Source organism: Malus sylvestris, chromosome 8 (assembly GCF_916048215.2).
Source record: "Malus sylvestris chromosome 8, drMalSylv7.2, whole genome shotgun sequence".
Classification (NCBI taxonomy): Eukaryota; Viridiplantae; Streptophyta; class Magnoliopsida; order Rosales; family Rosaceae; genus Malus; species Malus sylvestris.
The window spans coordinates 28,444,473-28,458,863 of NC_062267.1; the positions used below are offsets into that span (position 1 = coordinate 28,444,473).

General features: G+C 36.4%; 2 protein-coding genes across 3 annotated transcripts; both read right to left on the minus strand.

The window, feature by feature from the left end:
* Positions 1–2,867: 2,867 nt before the first annotated feature.
* LOC126632991 (vestitone reductase-like) lies at positions 2,868–6,177 on the minus strand. Of its 2 annotated transcripts, XM_050303535.1 has the most exons (4): positions 5,627–5,950; positions 4,169–5,551; positions 3,335–4,058; positions 2,868–3,221 (listed from the first exon to the last, which is right to left on the minus strand). In XM_050303535.1, exons 2-4 carry the CDS (start codon positions 4,398–4,400, stop codon positions 3,080–3,082), a joined length of 1,098 nt encoding a protein of 365 aa, XP_050159492.1. In that variant the 5' UTR covers positions 4,401–5,551; positions 5,627–5,950; the 3' UTR covers positions 2,868–3,079. The 2 variants fall into 2 exon arrangements, with proteins under 2 accessions (XP_050159492.1, XP_050159493.1); XM_050303536.1 differs by lacking the exons at positions 4,169–5,551; positions 5,627–5,950 and adding an exon at positions 5,965–6,177.
* A 3,648-nt stretch (positions 6,178–9,825) lies between these two features.
* LOC126633005 (signal recognition particle 14 kDa protein-like) lies at positions 9,826–11,691 on the minus strand. The gene is made up of 4 exons (XM_050303556.1): positions 11,530–11,691; positions 11,030–11,123; positions 10,790–10,899; positions 9,826–10,108 (listed from the first exon to the last, which is right to left on the minus strand). The coding sequence occupies exons 1-4, from the start codon at positions 11,530–11,532 to the stop codon at positions 9,956–9,958; spliced, it is 360 nt and encodes a 119-aa protein (XP_050159513.1). The 5' UTR covers positions 11,533–11,691; the 3' UTR covers positions 9,826–9,955.
* Positions 11,692–14,391: the final 2,700 nt, after the last annotated feature.

Below are 14,391 nucleotides of genomic sequence, written 5' to 3' on the forward strand. Positions count from 1 at the left end.
ACGAGGCATCCTCTTGTGCTTGAAGGATTTACTGATGTGAATTGGATATCAGATAGTACTGATACGAAATCCACAAGTGGATATGTATTTACTTTAGGAGGAGCAGTAATATCTTGGAAATCTTCCAAACAAACATGCATAGCCCGATCAACTATGGAATCGGAGTTTATAGCTCTCGATATGGCTGGAGGAGAAGCTGAGTGGCTAAGAGATTTTTTGGAAGATGTTCCCATATGGCCTAAACCTGTAACAGCAATATGTATACACTGTGATAGTTTAGCTGCACAATATCGAGCTAAAAATAGTGTATACAATGGGAAGTCTAGACAAATTAGATGAAGGCATAATACAATAAAGCAATGGCTCTCTAGTGGTGTAATTTCTATTGACTATGTCAAGTCAAAAGATAATATTGCGGATCCGCTTACTAAAGGCTTATATAGAGAGCAATTTAAGCATACATCGAGGGGAATGGGTTTAAAGCCAATAGAGTAAAATGAAACTGCCAAACGGAAACCTAACCTAGTTGATTGGATATCCCATGGTCTAGGTTCAATAGGCAAACTGGTTTGGCTGGATTCAAGAAGAAACACACTTACATACCCATTCCTATGATGGAAGAAGTGTGGTGACTGCTGATGGTGTAGGATACATTAGTTTAATGATATTGGTACTTGTAAATCAAGTGGAATAGTAGCAGCCTATTCATAATCAATATCACCTATATGAGAGTAAATGTGGGGTCGCATTTATGAGAATTACATAACTACAATCTCTAAAGTTCTCATGAATCCAGGATTTGTTCAGGACCAAAATGAACACAAACGTATGAATTTGCGATGTGTTGGTGTGGCATATGTTTTGCTTATTGTCTTGGTTTACTGCGACGATGAATAGTTTAAGATTTTATATTCACTGCGTCATCTAGTAAATCCGATAAGTATATACTAAGGTAGGTTCAAGTCCAAAAGACACCTCTCCTGATGTATGTCACATCTATTGTTTACTCTCGTGTCTCAGTTTCTCTAGGACCACATAATCGTCTCAAAATGTGGGGTATTGTTAGAGTTTTGAGACTCTTGTCTCACATTGGAGAAAACAAGATTCCCAATGTCCTTTATATATGTTTTGTCTTCTACAATGTTAGTTAGGTGTTGGACCACTTGGAATGGAAATTGAGGCTTGGGCCACCATTTGTGTGGATTGGGCTTGATGATTATACCATAATATTAATATTAATTAATCAAGACAAGGGCCTTGGTCCTTGGGGCACTTGGGGCCTAATAATTAAAATTAATCTAATCAATTAGTTTTAATTTTCGAATTAAGTTTTTAATTAAAATTAATTCAAAACGTTTTGATTAAAGACACAACTCTTTGGAAAGAGTTGTATAGTTTCAGATACATCCAAAAGGTATTTGAAGAGGTATGAAAGAGCCTATATAACTGGAGTCCTCAGTTCCATTCCAAACATCTTCTTTTCTTCCTTCTTGCTTCTGTACGAAAAATCAAGAGAGTAAACACACAAAGCAAATTCGCTAGAATTCTATAATCCAGTGCGGGTTGTAGAATTAGGTAGTTGAATCCTGGTCGAGCAGACGTTGTTGAACCACGAGCACAAGAGTGGGACGGAAATACTGTTCGAAGGACATAGTTATTACGCTAGCCTCTACCTTCTGTAATCACGTTAGTACCATTGTATTTATTTTTGTATTATTGTGTAATTTTTGTTTTGCATAGCAAGTATATTTTGATTAAATAAAATTTTAGAATTTCTGTTATTTTTGTTTATTTCTGAATTGTTCTCCAACAAACTAACATTTTCTGTTGTACCAAAGTTCTCACTAATTCTATGCATCAACAAGGCCCAAAGACGAGGCCCAATATATGGTACCAAAGTTCTCACCGAGATGAACAAGTGAAACAATCTTGATGACAGCTTTGCTGAAATTGTTTGCCCCCCTAGAGCTCATGTATTTAACAATGCTGAATGTAAATTTGAAACCTTAATCTTTCAAGAGCTCTGCTTGTCTTGTTCCAATAATTCCTTAAAATTATCTACTTACCTTGTTTTTATTTATATGAGCTCGTGAACAAGAACGTGTGTATCAAATTTCTTATGGATCAACTACGAGATCTTATTACTGACATATCAACATGGCAAAGTCCTTGTTCCGTCGGACTACTTTCGGAAGGAATATCAAAAATAGGTGTCCTCAGCAGAGAAAAGTTTGCACGTGATGCGGTTTTCTGTATTAACTTTGCACAATCAGTGGAACTTTGTTATTCCTTAATTAATTGTGTGCCTTTTCCACTCAGTTTAATGAGTAGTGAAGGTAACTTCTGATGTTAAAGATCAAGTTATCGGAACAAATTTTTGATATGATTAGCTTATTTTTGTTCATTTTTGTGCGTGCGTGTTGGAAACACCAGAAGTCCTATAGATTTTCTGTAGAAACAAAAAGAAAACCCCATCTGAGTCTAAAAATATAATTCTAATGACGGGGGACTCCGGTGAAAGTGTACATGCCACCGGTGTCAAGAGTGTTGTCCTGTCTTCTCGAGAAAGGGGTTGACTATCAGCTCATTCCTGTCTACATCCAGGTATGCCATTTCCTTCATTTACTCAATTATGTATATAATTTACTCAGTTCATCTCTCAGTCTCGTTTTCGCGATATAATTTACTGTAACAGTCGTTTGGACAAGTTTCAGCTTTTCAAGACCAAGACATCTCCCTCTTCGCACGGTAAATCCTAATTTAGTTCTTCTTATTTTACTAATTATGTGCATGCATTTTCAATATTTTTGTATAACGTTCATTCAGAATTGAGAGAGCCATATGCCGATACACGTCACATGCGAAACTTGAAATTGAAAAGCTAAGTTAACTTGTGAACTTGAACAAGATAGCCATATGTCGGTACATATGGGCATGCGTTTTTATTCTTACAACACACAATGTATATATTCGTTCATAAAAGTTCCTTTTCCATCCAACAAAGGTGATGTTTTTCTGTAAATGGAACGAAACGTGCATATAATCATACATGAGCCTTAATTATAATCCGAAAACGGAACTATAAATAATTATTTTCTTTGCAACACTGAATTGCATCGCTGAGGATCTCATCAACCCCATACTTGAATCTGAAACCAGAATCCAAGAGCTTCTTTGACGACAGACCAGGCGTTTTATCACCTTTAACCTCACTTAAATAGCTGCACAGAAAGATCAAATGAGCCGAGAAATAAAGATATTTTGATTTCAATCTCGAGATAGGAACACAACAAGAGAATCACGTTTGTAGTATGAAGAATACTAGTTGACGTACCTTACTGAGGGTATTTGAAATTCCGGGTATTTGGCAGAAAGAAACTCAGCCATTTGTACAAGGGTTATGACATGTGATGAGCAATTGTACCTCCCTTTTGCATCATGATGTTCTAAAAGGAAAATGTGCGCGCTGGCAACATCATCGACATGCACCAATGGTATGTTGATAAGAAATCTAAAATCCTCAAGTTTACCAAAGACCATAGCCAGTGTGCTCTGAACGGAGCTGGGAAGCTTAGGACAAATGAAGGGGCCAGCAATAAAAGAAGGTATTACTGTCACAACATCCAACCCATATTTCTCTGAAAATTCAAGAACTGCCTTCTCAGTTAATCTCTTTGAAATCACGTATGACCCTCCATATGGCTTTACAGATCTAATGTAATCTATATCGCTCCAAAAACTTTCATCCACTTCCTCCACATCCTTGCCGCTGCCAAACATGACAGCGGATGCACTAGAAGTGTACACAACTCGTTTCACTGTTTTTGCGTTTAAGCATGCCTTTAGAATGCCAATGGCTCCATCAATTGACCTTTTGGTCACTACTTGTTCAGGTTCGTTGTCTTGGAAATCGACTGGAGTGGCAACATGGAACACTCCCGTGCACCCTTCAACGGCTGCATAGAAGCTGTCCGGGTTGCTGAGATCCGCGGTGAAAATTTTGAGCCTTTCGGTTGCTCCTGGTAGACTTGTGAGAAAGCTTAGATCTCGCTTGTTCTCTGGCATGTACCAAGAGCGGTTTCAATATGGAACGGGACACAAACTTGCAGCTCAATTTAAAATTAAAACCATAATTAATTGTTTAATTTAAGAGTAATGTTACACTTACCACCTATTTGTATAATCTCTCTAGTACATGTAGGGCCCGTCTGAAGAAAGTTACGATTCCACCACAAAACCAATTGGCAATATGGAGAGTAGCCCAACCACTTATAAGCACATGCAATGTCTCTCCTCTCATCAATGTGGGATTTATTTTCAACACGCCCCCTCACGTGTGGCGAATTTTCAAGCCTAATATGTGAACAACACAACGGATGATATGGAGCGCGTGTGGCCATTTGGCTTCACACGTGGAACAACCTGCTCTATTATCATGAAGAAGTTGAGGTTTCACCATAAGACCAAGTGGCAATATGGGAAGTAGTCCAACCTCTTATAAGCCCATGCAAGGTCATACCTCCCATCAATGTGGAACTCATTCTCAACATGAAAAAGTTGAGGTTTCACCATAAAATCAATTGGCAATGAGGAGTAGTTCAACCTCTTATAAGCCAATGCAAGTTCTTTCTTCCTATCAATGTGAGACTCATTCTCAACACGCTCCTCACGTGTGACAAATTTTCAAGCTTAACACGTGGACAACACAATAGGGTGACGTGGAGCACGTGTGGCCGTTTGGCTTCACACGTGAGACAACCTGCTATGATACCATGAAGAAAGTTGGGGTTCCACCTCAAAACCAATTGGCAATATGGGGACTAGCCCAACTACTTATGAGCACATAGAATGTCCCTCATCTCATCAATGTGGGATTCAACAGCGTCAACGCATGTGGGCAGAGAGATGGTACAAATAGATTGTAAAAGTAGCATTATTGTTAATCTAAACTACTTATAACAAAATCCTATTTGTCACCCAAAAAATGGTGAAATATCCAAATTAACCATGTCAACAAAACTAAAGAAAAATAACCAAAATAAAAATATGGACAATATAGTAAAGGGAAGTGTTATTGTCACTTCAAAAATCACATTCTACACTCCTCACAAGTGTATTTTTCTTTCCGAATATAGAAAGTTCGGAGTGTAAAATGAGATTTTTGGAGTACCAATAACAATTCCCTATAGTAAATTAAACACAAAATAATTTTATTATTTTTGTTCAAAGTCTCATAGCCAATTAACCATATCAGTTGTCCTGTTTTGTCATTCACGTTTTTCTCCCATATAAAATAAAATTTTAAGGACAAAATAGTTATCTAGAAACAGTCGCTAAAGATATGAACTACCTCTTTAACGACGAAACATCATTTAAAGATCGTCCGCAAAAAAATTTAGCGACCATTTTTATATTGCCTCTTTGTAAATTTTATTTAATTTGGATAACTTCCAGACAGTTTCGAAACGCAAGGTAGTTGAAATTTCAAAAGTTAAAGTATGCTTCTTCCCAATGATATGGTTTATTTAGGAAATTGTTAGTATTAATATACCTTGGATTTCAAAAGTTAAATTATGCTTCTTCCCAATGATATGGTTTATTTAGGAAATTGTTAGTATTAATATACCTTGGATAAGTTTGTTTGGGGGCTTTACTACCCCTAATGATATCTTTTTGATTAAGTCTGTTACCAATCTTAGCAGAGATGGAAATGGAAATGGGCAAAGAAATAATTTAAGAAAAGAACTAAACTTAAAACACCCTACCAAAATTAAAATTTTTGTTAGTAATTTTCTGCACAAGAAAAAAAAAATCAAGATATATCAACATTATACTTGTGTAGATTAAATAAAAAAAATTCAACAAATCCGATATACAACTACAAGTTTACCACAACAAAACCTTATCCCACTATTTCAAAAACCCGACAGAAAATAATAAATAAAATTTGTAATTGAACTTTACCGGTAGGGTCTGATCTAACAGTGGTATTCACAAAGTAGCCTTGATCAAGAAGCCTCATAACCAGCCAAGACCCTACGTACCCAGAACCACCTGTTACACATACTACTCTTCCTAATCTCTCTCCTTCCATCTCTCTCTCTCTCTCTCTCTCTCTCTCTCTCTCTCTCTCTCTCTCTCTCTCTCTCTCTGCTTTCAAATTCAATCACATTCAAGTCTGTCTCAGTGTAATTATGAAATCTTATCTTGGAGGGTACTTTGTCACCTCTAATGTCTCTGTCTACTAACTTTCTTAGTGGTTGGGTGGGCATGCTATCGCTTTCAGGATGTTTCTTTATTGACAAATTCCGTTTACATCCAAAACACGTCCTAAGAAGAGTAGAGGGTGTAAAGTGAGACGTTATAGAATGTAGAGGTAAAGTGAGATTTTATTTAGAGTATAGAGGGCAAAAAAAAGGGAGTTTTAACGAAAAACCCACAATACTGTTCATTTTAACGAAAAACCACATTTTTACACTAAAAAGTCAAACCTGGTACTATTCACTTTACCTTTTATTTTGTCCTTATCTTTAAAACTCAAAGTTTTCAAGCCCTTTTCATTAGTTTTCCTTAAAAATTAAGGCTAAGTTTTGCGATGACTATATTTGAAGTTTGTTGTTGGTTTTCAATTGGATAATGAATGATAATGTTGTTTTACGTTTCTTTTAATTGAAACTTTGGTGTTTTTTTGAAATTTAAACTCAACTTCGCATGGTTATGTTGTGACTGGCTCATAAATTAGGGATTAATTATGTGTTAGCAATGTCTGAAATTTCGATATTATCGGCGATATTTCGCCGATATCATCGTTTTTGTGAGACACCGATATTTTCACACGTATCCACTGAAATATCGTCCAAATATCGCGATATTATCGATAATATCGCGATATTACCAATAATATCATGATATTTTAGGATGGTGCGAATCGGAGAAGAACACCAGAGCTTCTACAGCTCCGGCCTACTGTAAAAGAGCACCCTAGACTCCGATCTAGGTATCAAAATGAAATACAAGACGAGAGGAATGTTTTTATAACTTCCGTTTGCCGTGAAACGGTCAGAGGTGTTCGGAAAGTTCCTCGACACTCACGGCCTCGCCGGAGAGTTCCTGGGTTCCACTGTCCTAGCTGCACCGAGAGAAAGGGAGAGAAAGACGAGGTTTAGATGGTGATGATGATGCCGTTGACGGAGTACTACGAAGGGTGTGCGGTGACTGGGTGTGTGTGTGTGTTAGACACGAAGATGAGAGAACACAGAGGCTCGGGGAAGAAGAGGAAAAGGAAGAGAGTGTGAGGGAGGGAAAGAGAAAAGAGAGAGAGAGAGAGATGAGTTAGGCTTGGAGTCTTGGACCACCCGGGGAACAACAAACAAAGGTGGGCCCCGTGGCACACCTATTAAGACTAAAAAACAATTTTAAATGCAAAAAATCTGCTATCTTTATCTTCAAACATTATGTGGACTTGACTTTGGTCAGAAAAATTTGAACCTCATAGGAACTCTATGTGGTACTAAGTCACTCATGTATCTTACCATGCAATGTATAAAGTGTAAAATATTGTACTAATTCATTATATATAAATGATTATGGTGTGTTTAAACTTCCTTCATCAATTATTACATATTTTCTACACTCACAATGTTTGTCAACTCGCTATATAAACTTAAATCAGTTAAATCCATCATGCAATGCATTTCCTTCCAATGTTTTGTGATAAACTAATAGATAATTGACTAAATAAACATCCTGCAAAGTTTCAATAAAAATTTCCAAGTTTTTCTTACAATTTCCGTGATTTTTATTCAATTTTTATCGATATCGATAATATCCCGATATTTCCATCGAAATTTCCGTGTTTTTGTACTACCGATATTTCCGATATCATCGATGTTTTATACCTTGTGTGTTAGCAACAATTTTGCATGTGTAACTTTGTGAATGCTACAAGAAAATGACAGTAGCCATTTGTGACTTTGTGTTGTGACTTTGTGTTTGCTTTCGGATGTGGCGTGGAAGTTTTCGTTCAAGAGAAGACATGATGACTGCCACGAGCAAAGTTGGAAGCCGGTCTTGACTTTGTGGGATTGCATGCAATTGTGCATGCTTTCTCTTGTATGCATTAAAATATGGCAAATGGAGAAGAGTTGTAAGCTAGGTAGGCTAGGTGTTGAATATATCATGTGAACTTAAGACTTTGTGGTCTTGGTTGTTGGCATAGGTGCTACTGTATGCCTATAAGTGAAGGCAATATTCATGCACGGTGAAAGCATTCGGAGGAGAACAGAGAGGAGAAAAAACAGAGTGAGAGTTGAAACACTTGTACTAGGGATTCAGGTTTGGGTTATGTCGTTTTAACTCAAGTTTATCTCGTACTAGCCTCATAGTGAAGAGCAATATCTCTCTGTGGACGTAGGTAGGATTTTGCCAAACCTCGTAAATTTCTCAGTGTCTTTATTTCTTGTATTTTATTATGTTCAATTGTGGGTTTGTATTTTGATGAGGTAATCTAAATCTCTGTACCGATTGGCCAAAGCACAACAGGTTGAAACTTGAAACAATAGAAATAGGCCAGACTATTTGGTTTGTGTGTTTGGGTGGATGATGATTTGTAAAATTGAATATTAACTAGTATTGATGTTGTTTTCGTTACAAATTTGAGAATTCTTGCAAAATAAGTCCTAATTGTGAATGTTGTTGAGTTGACCATCAAACCCACCAAACCGATCTAAGTTTATCCCTTCTTGGTGGGGGTGAGGAATGAGGATTGTACAATGATTTTTAACTTATACCAATTACAAAAATAAAAAAGTCCCTTAGAGCTCGATTTTGATCTCACTTTAATTTTTGTAACTCAAAGGTCACAACTTTACTCCTTAAAACTCAAAATCGCTCCATTTTACCATGTTTCTATTTTTCTATCAAATAGCCGCTAAAATTGCTAACGTGGATGGGTTAAATCATAAAATCATATGCTTATTTTTAACTATGCTCTTGAAACTTAATTTTGATCCCACGTTGCTCTCTGAAACTCAAAAATCGTCACTGTGCTTCATGAAATTCTATATTTGCTCCACTTTGATTTATGAACTCTCTCTTCTTCTTGAAACTCAAAGTCGCCCCTGAAACATATATGAGACCCAGCATCCAATAAGACTATGCCACATGTGCCAATGCATTTGATTATGAAACAGGATCCTATCTGGATCCACTTTGTGGGGATCCTAGGGATTCCTACATCCTAGCCGTTTATCGTACATCGTGTGACCAGTTTTCGTCAGGTACTATTTGTGTTTAATTTTAAATAAAAAAATCAAATGATTTCTAACCGCACAATATACGATAAATGACTAAGATATGAAGATCCTTAGGATCCCCAGAATTTGATTCGAATGGGATCCAAATCCTTTGATTAAGAACCTCCACTGTACCTTCAACATTCAATAATCATAAAATATTAAGCTTAAAAGAAAAAATGAAGAATTGAAATTTTTTGGGTGGTTGTGCTTGAGTTGCAGAGATGAAAAAAAAAAATGAAATTTAACGAAAAGCTCCCGATACTATTCACTTTAACGAAAAACCACATTTTTACACTAAAAAATCAATTCTGAAACTATTCACTTTACTCTTTATTTTGTTCTTATCGTTAAAACTCAAAGTTTTCAAACCCTTTTCACAAGTTTTCCTAAAAAAAAAAAATTATATCTGCAAAAGAACTTCCTGTTGATTCATCCAAAATCTTGAGGACATATCCAGCAGAATTTAATATCTCATCCTCAATCTCAACAAAAACAAAAAACAAAAAAACCAATTTGTGCTCAATTCCTATAAGCCCATAAAATTGGGAAATTCTCTTTTTCCATTTTTCTGATTCTAAATCCTCGACAAAAGTTGAAATAGAAACATAATCAAAAAATTAATTCCAGTTTCGCAAAGGGCTGTACAGAATGGGACTCCGTCACACTCTCTTCGGCTTCTTTGCACCTCCTTTCTTATCTGATTCTGCAGCCTTCTTCTTTTCCTTCCTCTCCCGCTTCTTTAAAGCCGTCATGTGAGCCCTTAGGATGGTTGCATAAGAGGATTGAAAGCGCTGGTGTTCCTTTGGCCCAACCTTTCCAATTGAATTCCAATTAAAAATGTCAGCCAACTACAATTGACATATAAAACCAGAAACAAGAATATCATGTTCTGGCTCTATGCTTTAGTTAGCATGTGTGTGCTGTTTTGTATAATTGTATGTTTTTATTATGTTTCTCATCAAATGAAGTAGAGCACGGCTAGTTATAACTTATAAGTACAAAAACAAAGCAATTAGCAGTCAACGCGTAAACGATATAAAGATTTTTGTGAAGGAGGAAGAGTAATTAACACTTTAAGTAAGCACTTTCGGTACAATGATATTGCATGTGCAAAATAGGTTTTACCATTTGTTTCACTGTTGTTAACATCAACTCAACTCACACTACTGTAAAAGAAGCAAAGTTGGCAAGACAATGACATGTGAAATCCACGGTTAACTACTACTGAAACGATTTCCCTGCCCAAGAACCTAATTATACTGAACATCTGATGACATTTTACTATGGTACATAAAACTAAACCAAAACCCGCAAAGGCTTAGACACACACACACAAACACAGAAGAAGAATCTAAGGGCGAATTGTCTCAGTTTTAAATCACATAGTGGTTCATATTTCATGAAATTACTTTCATTTAGTAAGGTCATAAATTGAAATATTTGGAAAAAAACATAAGACCAAGTAATAGATGTCAAGGGGCAGAAACACATACCGAAGTAGAAATTGTCTTATTCCCAAGTGTTGCACGGATAAGGCATCGGTAATCAATTTCTTCACCGGCAGTTTTCATTTTATTCCTCTGCACCTTAGACTTCATGGATGCTGAAATACATACAAGATTGAAAAGTACTTTACACATTGTAATAAAACAACCCAAATACGCACGAATTACACTAACAAAAGAAAAAAGTAAACCCATTGAAAGAAAACAGAAGGAAACTTGTGCACATACATCGTTTGAAGGTAACCCAGACGGAACCCTTCTCGGTGCTTTTCTCAAACATGCTAGTGAGTTCGTTAAGAAATGGATCAGGCTGTAAAAGAACCTACAATAAGAAGTAAAAAAAATCGTATCAGAATAATCTCCTCAGTCCAAATACAAGACATAACTACATCAAAAAGGAATCAACCCAACAAAATAGCATCAGGCAGGGCATGCACATTCATCACCATTGCAAATTTCACAAACAAATTATGGTTTCTGCATATGGGATCCGTTAACTCGATCAAGATTAACAATTTTATGAGGATTCAAATTAAAACGAACCAACAAAAGCACAATTATCATACAAATTGTCTGAGTAAATCACTCCAAACACAAAGAAAAGCAGGAAAATTGAAGGAAACCCATGTGAGTAGATGAATCCGTGAATCTATATCAGATGCGTACATGTATGTTTGCATAGAATCGAAGCAACAGAGAGGGAGAAGGAGAAATTGAAGATACGATACCATTGTGTGACTGCGAAGAGGCTTTTCCTTCTTCGATGCGATCCGGGGATGGACGGATGCTTAAACCCTAGAAAATCAAATCTGTGTTTTGTTTGGGGATTTTACGATCGGAGGAGTTTATGAATTCTGAGGAGCTATGAACATGTAGGAGTAAGAAGCTGCTTGACCGTTTGTCGAATTACCCTTATAACCCTGCAAAGCCGGTTTTAATGGGCTTGTCTAGCGCAATTGTAATGTTTTCTTGGCCCAAAGCTAGTTTGCTTTGGGGAGATTAAGCTTGCGATCCAAGATTAAAGAAATTAACATAAGCTTATCAAATTACATTGTCATCGATTCATAGAATTTTGTGTTTAAGATCGACTAAAATATAGTAAAAATCGTCTTTGTAAAAAAATTAATAAAATATAAGATCTTTTAATCATCAAACTGTATAAAAACAGATGGTCGTATATAATAAAAAAACATTTGCTTCTTTTTATTTACTAAACAATCTTAATTTTAAAGGAAAACTAATGAAAAGGGCTTGAAAACTTTGAGTTTTAATGATAAGGACAAAATAAAGAGTAAAGTGAATAGTACCAGGATTGACTTTTTAGTGTAAAAATGTGGTTTTTCGTTAAAGTGAACAGTACCGGGTGCTTTTCGTTAAAGTTCCCTAATTTTAATTGATTTTTCCAATAATGATTTTTAGAAAGTGATTTATAATGTGAAAAAAAATCTTTTATAAAATTTAAGTTCCACTAACAGTCAATAATACTTTTGTTGTTGTAGTTAATATCATTTAGGGATGTACTGTGTAAATCTAGAAGTAGATTCGAATAGGATTTGGGATATTTAATCCCTTTATGACTTGAATTGCTTGTGAGGAAACAAAAGCCCACTTGATTATTATAAATAAAAGCACAAGACCGCAAGGGAGAGTGTGCAATTTACAACCACTGAGCTTTCTCTTTTCTCTCTCTTGTCTTCCCTCCCTACCCTTATAATACAGATTTTCCTTCAACACGTTATTATCACGAATTGTATCTCTGAAGGGAAGATCGAATCAAGAATGGTGTTCAAGAAATCGCTATCCAGGTATCTTCCAAACTTTATCTTTGTTAAAGTTTTATAAGCCTTTATGCATGTTAACCATGCCATGAAGCATGAATCCTAATTTCAATTTCGAACTTATTTCTTGCTATGTTTCGATGGATTATTGTGATTCCATTGAGTTGGCTTGGAATCCTACTTCGTGCATGGTTCCGTTTATTTGGTCTAGAACCTTATATAGTTTGGATTCCATTGAGTTAGTCTGGAATCCTACTTTGTACATGGTTCAGTTGAGTTGGTCCGAAACCCTATATTCATTCTTTGGATCCCCTTGAGTTGGTCTTGAATCCTGTTTCGTGCATGGTTCCGTTGAGTTGGTCTGGAAACCCTATATTCTTTGTATTCCATCAAGTTAGTTTGGAATCTTACTCCGTGCATGGTTCCATTGAGTTGGTCTGGAACCCTACATTCTTTGGATTTCATTGAGTTGGTCTAGAATCCTACTTCGTGCATGGTTTCGTTGAGTTGGTCCGAAACCCTGTATTCTTTGGATTCTATTAAGTTGGTCTGGAATCCTTCATGTATAGTTTTGTTGAGTTGGTTCGGAACCCTATATTCTTTGGATTCCATTGTGGTGGCCTAGAATCCTACTTCGTCATGGTTCCATTGTTGGAGTGTAATGAATTATGCGCGTTGAGTTTCATTTAGTGGTTCTGGAACTTGATGTTTTCCTGCTAGTTAATGCCATGAAAATTTTTGGAAGTTGTTGATGCACAAAATTAGTGAGGACTTTGGTACAACAGAAAATGTTAAGTTTGTGACATTCGCTAGATTGCTCCGGTCACTAGTGTGGATAAGCATGCAAATGAATAAAGATAGGGAAGGAAACATAAGATGTACGTGGTTCACCCAGATTGGGTACGTCCACGGAGTAGAGGAGTTCTCATTAATTGTGAAGGGTTTACACAAGTACATAGATTCAAGCTTTCCTTTAGTGAGTACTAGTGAATGATTTAGTACAAATGACATTAGGAAATATTGTGGGAGAATGATCTCCTTTTATAGAAGAGAGTTTCTAGCTTTGTTTTGATATTGACACGTGTCGTGTTGTGATTGGCTTCTGATGTCAACACGTGTCGCGTTGTTATTGGCCTCCTGGTTGGAGGGAAACTCTTCTGGGTCCTTGACGGTATAACTTTGACCGGTGCTCAGTAGTTTCGGGATTGGTCAAGTATGGTACAAACAGAAGTCATTGCAGATACAAGATTTTTTTTTATGCTTAACAAAATGGAAAATTACGATTGACTTGATCCCTCACAAGGTACGTAGGTAGTCTTATCTGCATCCATATAATAAAATAAAATAAAATGTTACTACATTGTTGAACTAATGGTTTTTTTAGTCATGTTCAGGGCGTGACAAATAACGCCACCATATCGAACTAAAATGGGTCTGTAAATAAGGTTAGGAATCTATGTTAGTTATGTTCCACCTTCAACTATTTGCTACTTAGAACCCTTGATAGGCGATCTCTTTACATACCGTTAGGGGAGAGAAGGAACACCAACATTCGTGATGAACGACGCGAATTCACGTGGTCAATCCCTGTGTCTCATGTCGATCCCTGTATCGCACACTATCAAACTGGTGCGACACATTCTAAATCTTTAGAACGTAGCTCAAAACATGCTACACACTTTTACTGATCTAGCAAGAGTGAGGAGAACACATATACATGTTGCAAATGTGCTGTGAAAATTTAGAACCCAAAAAGGTTTTGTATATTTCTCTGTAAGTTTTCAGAGCTACAAGAGATGGCTCTATATAGAG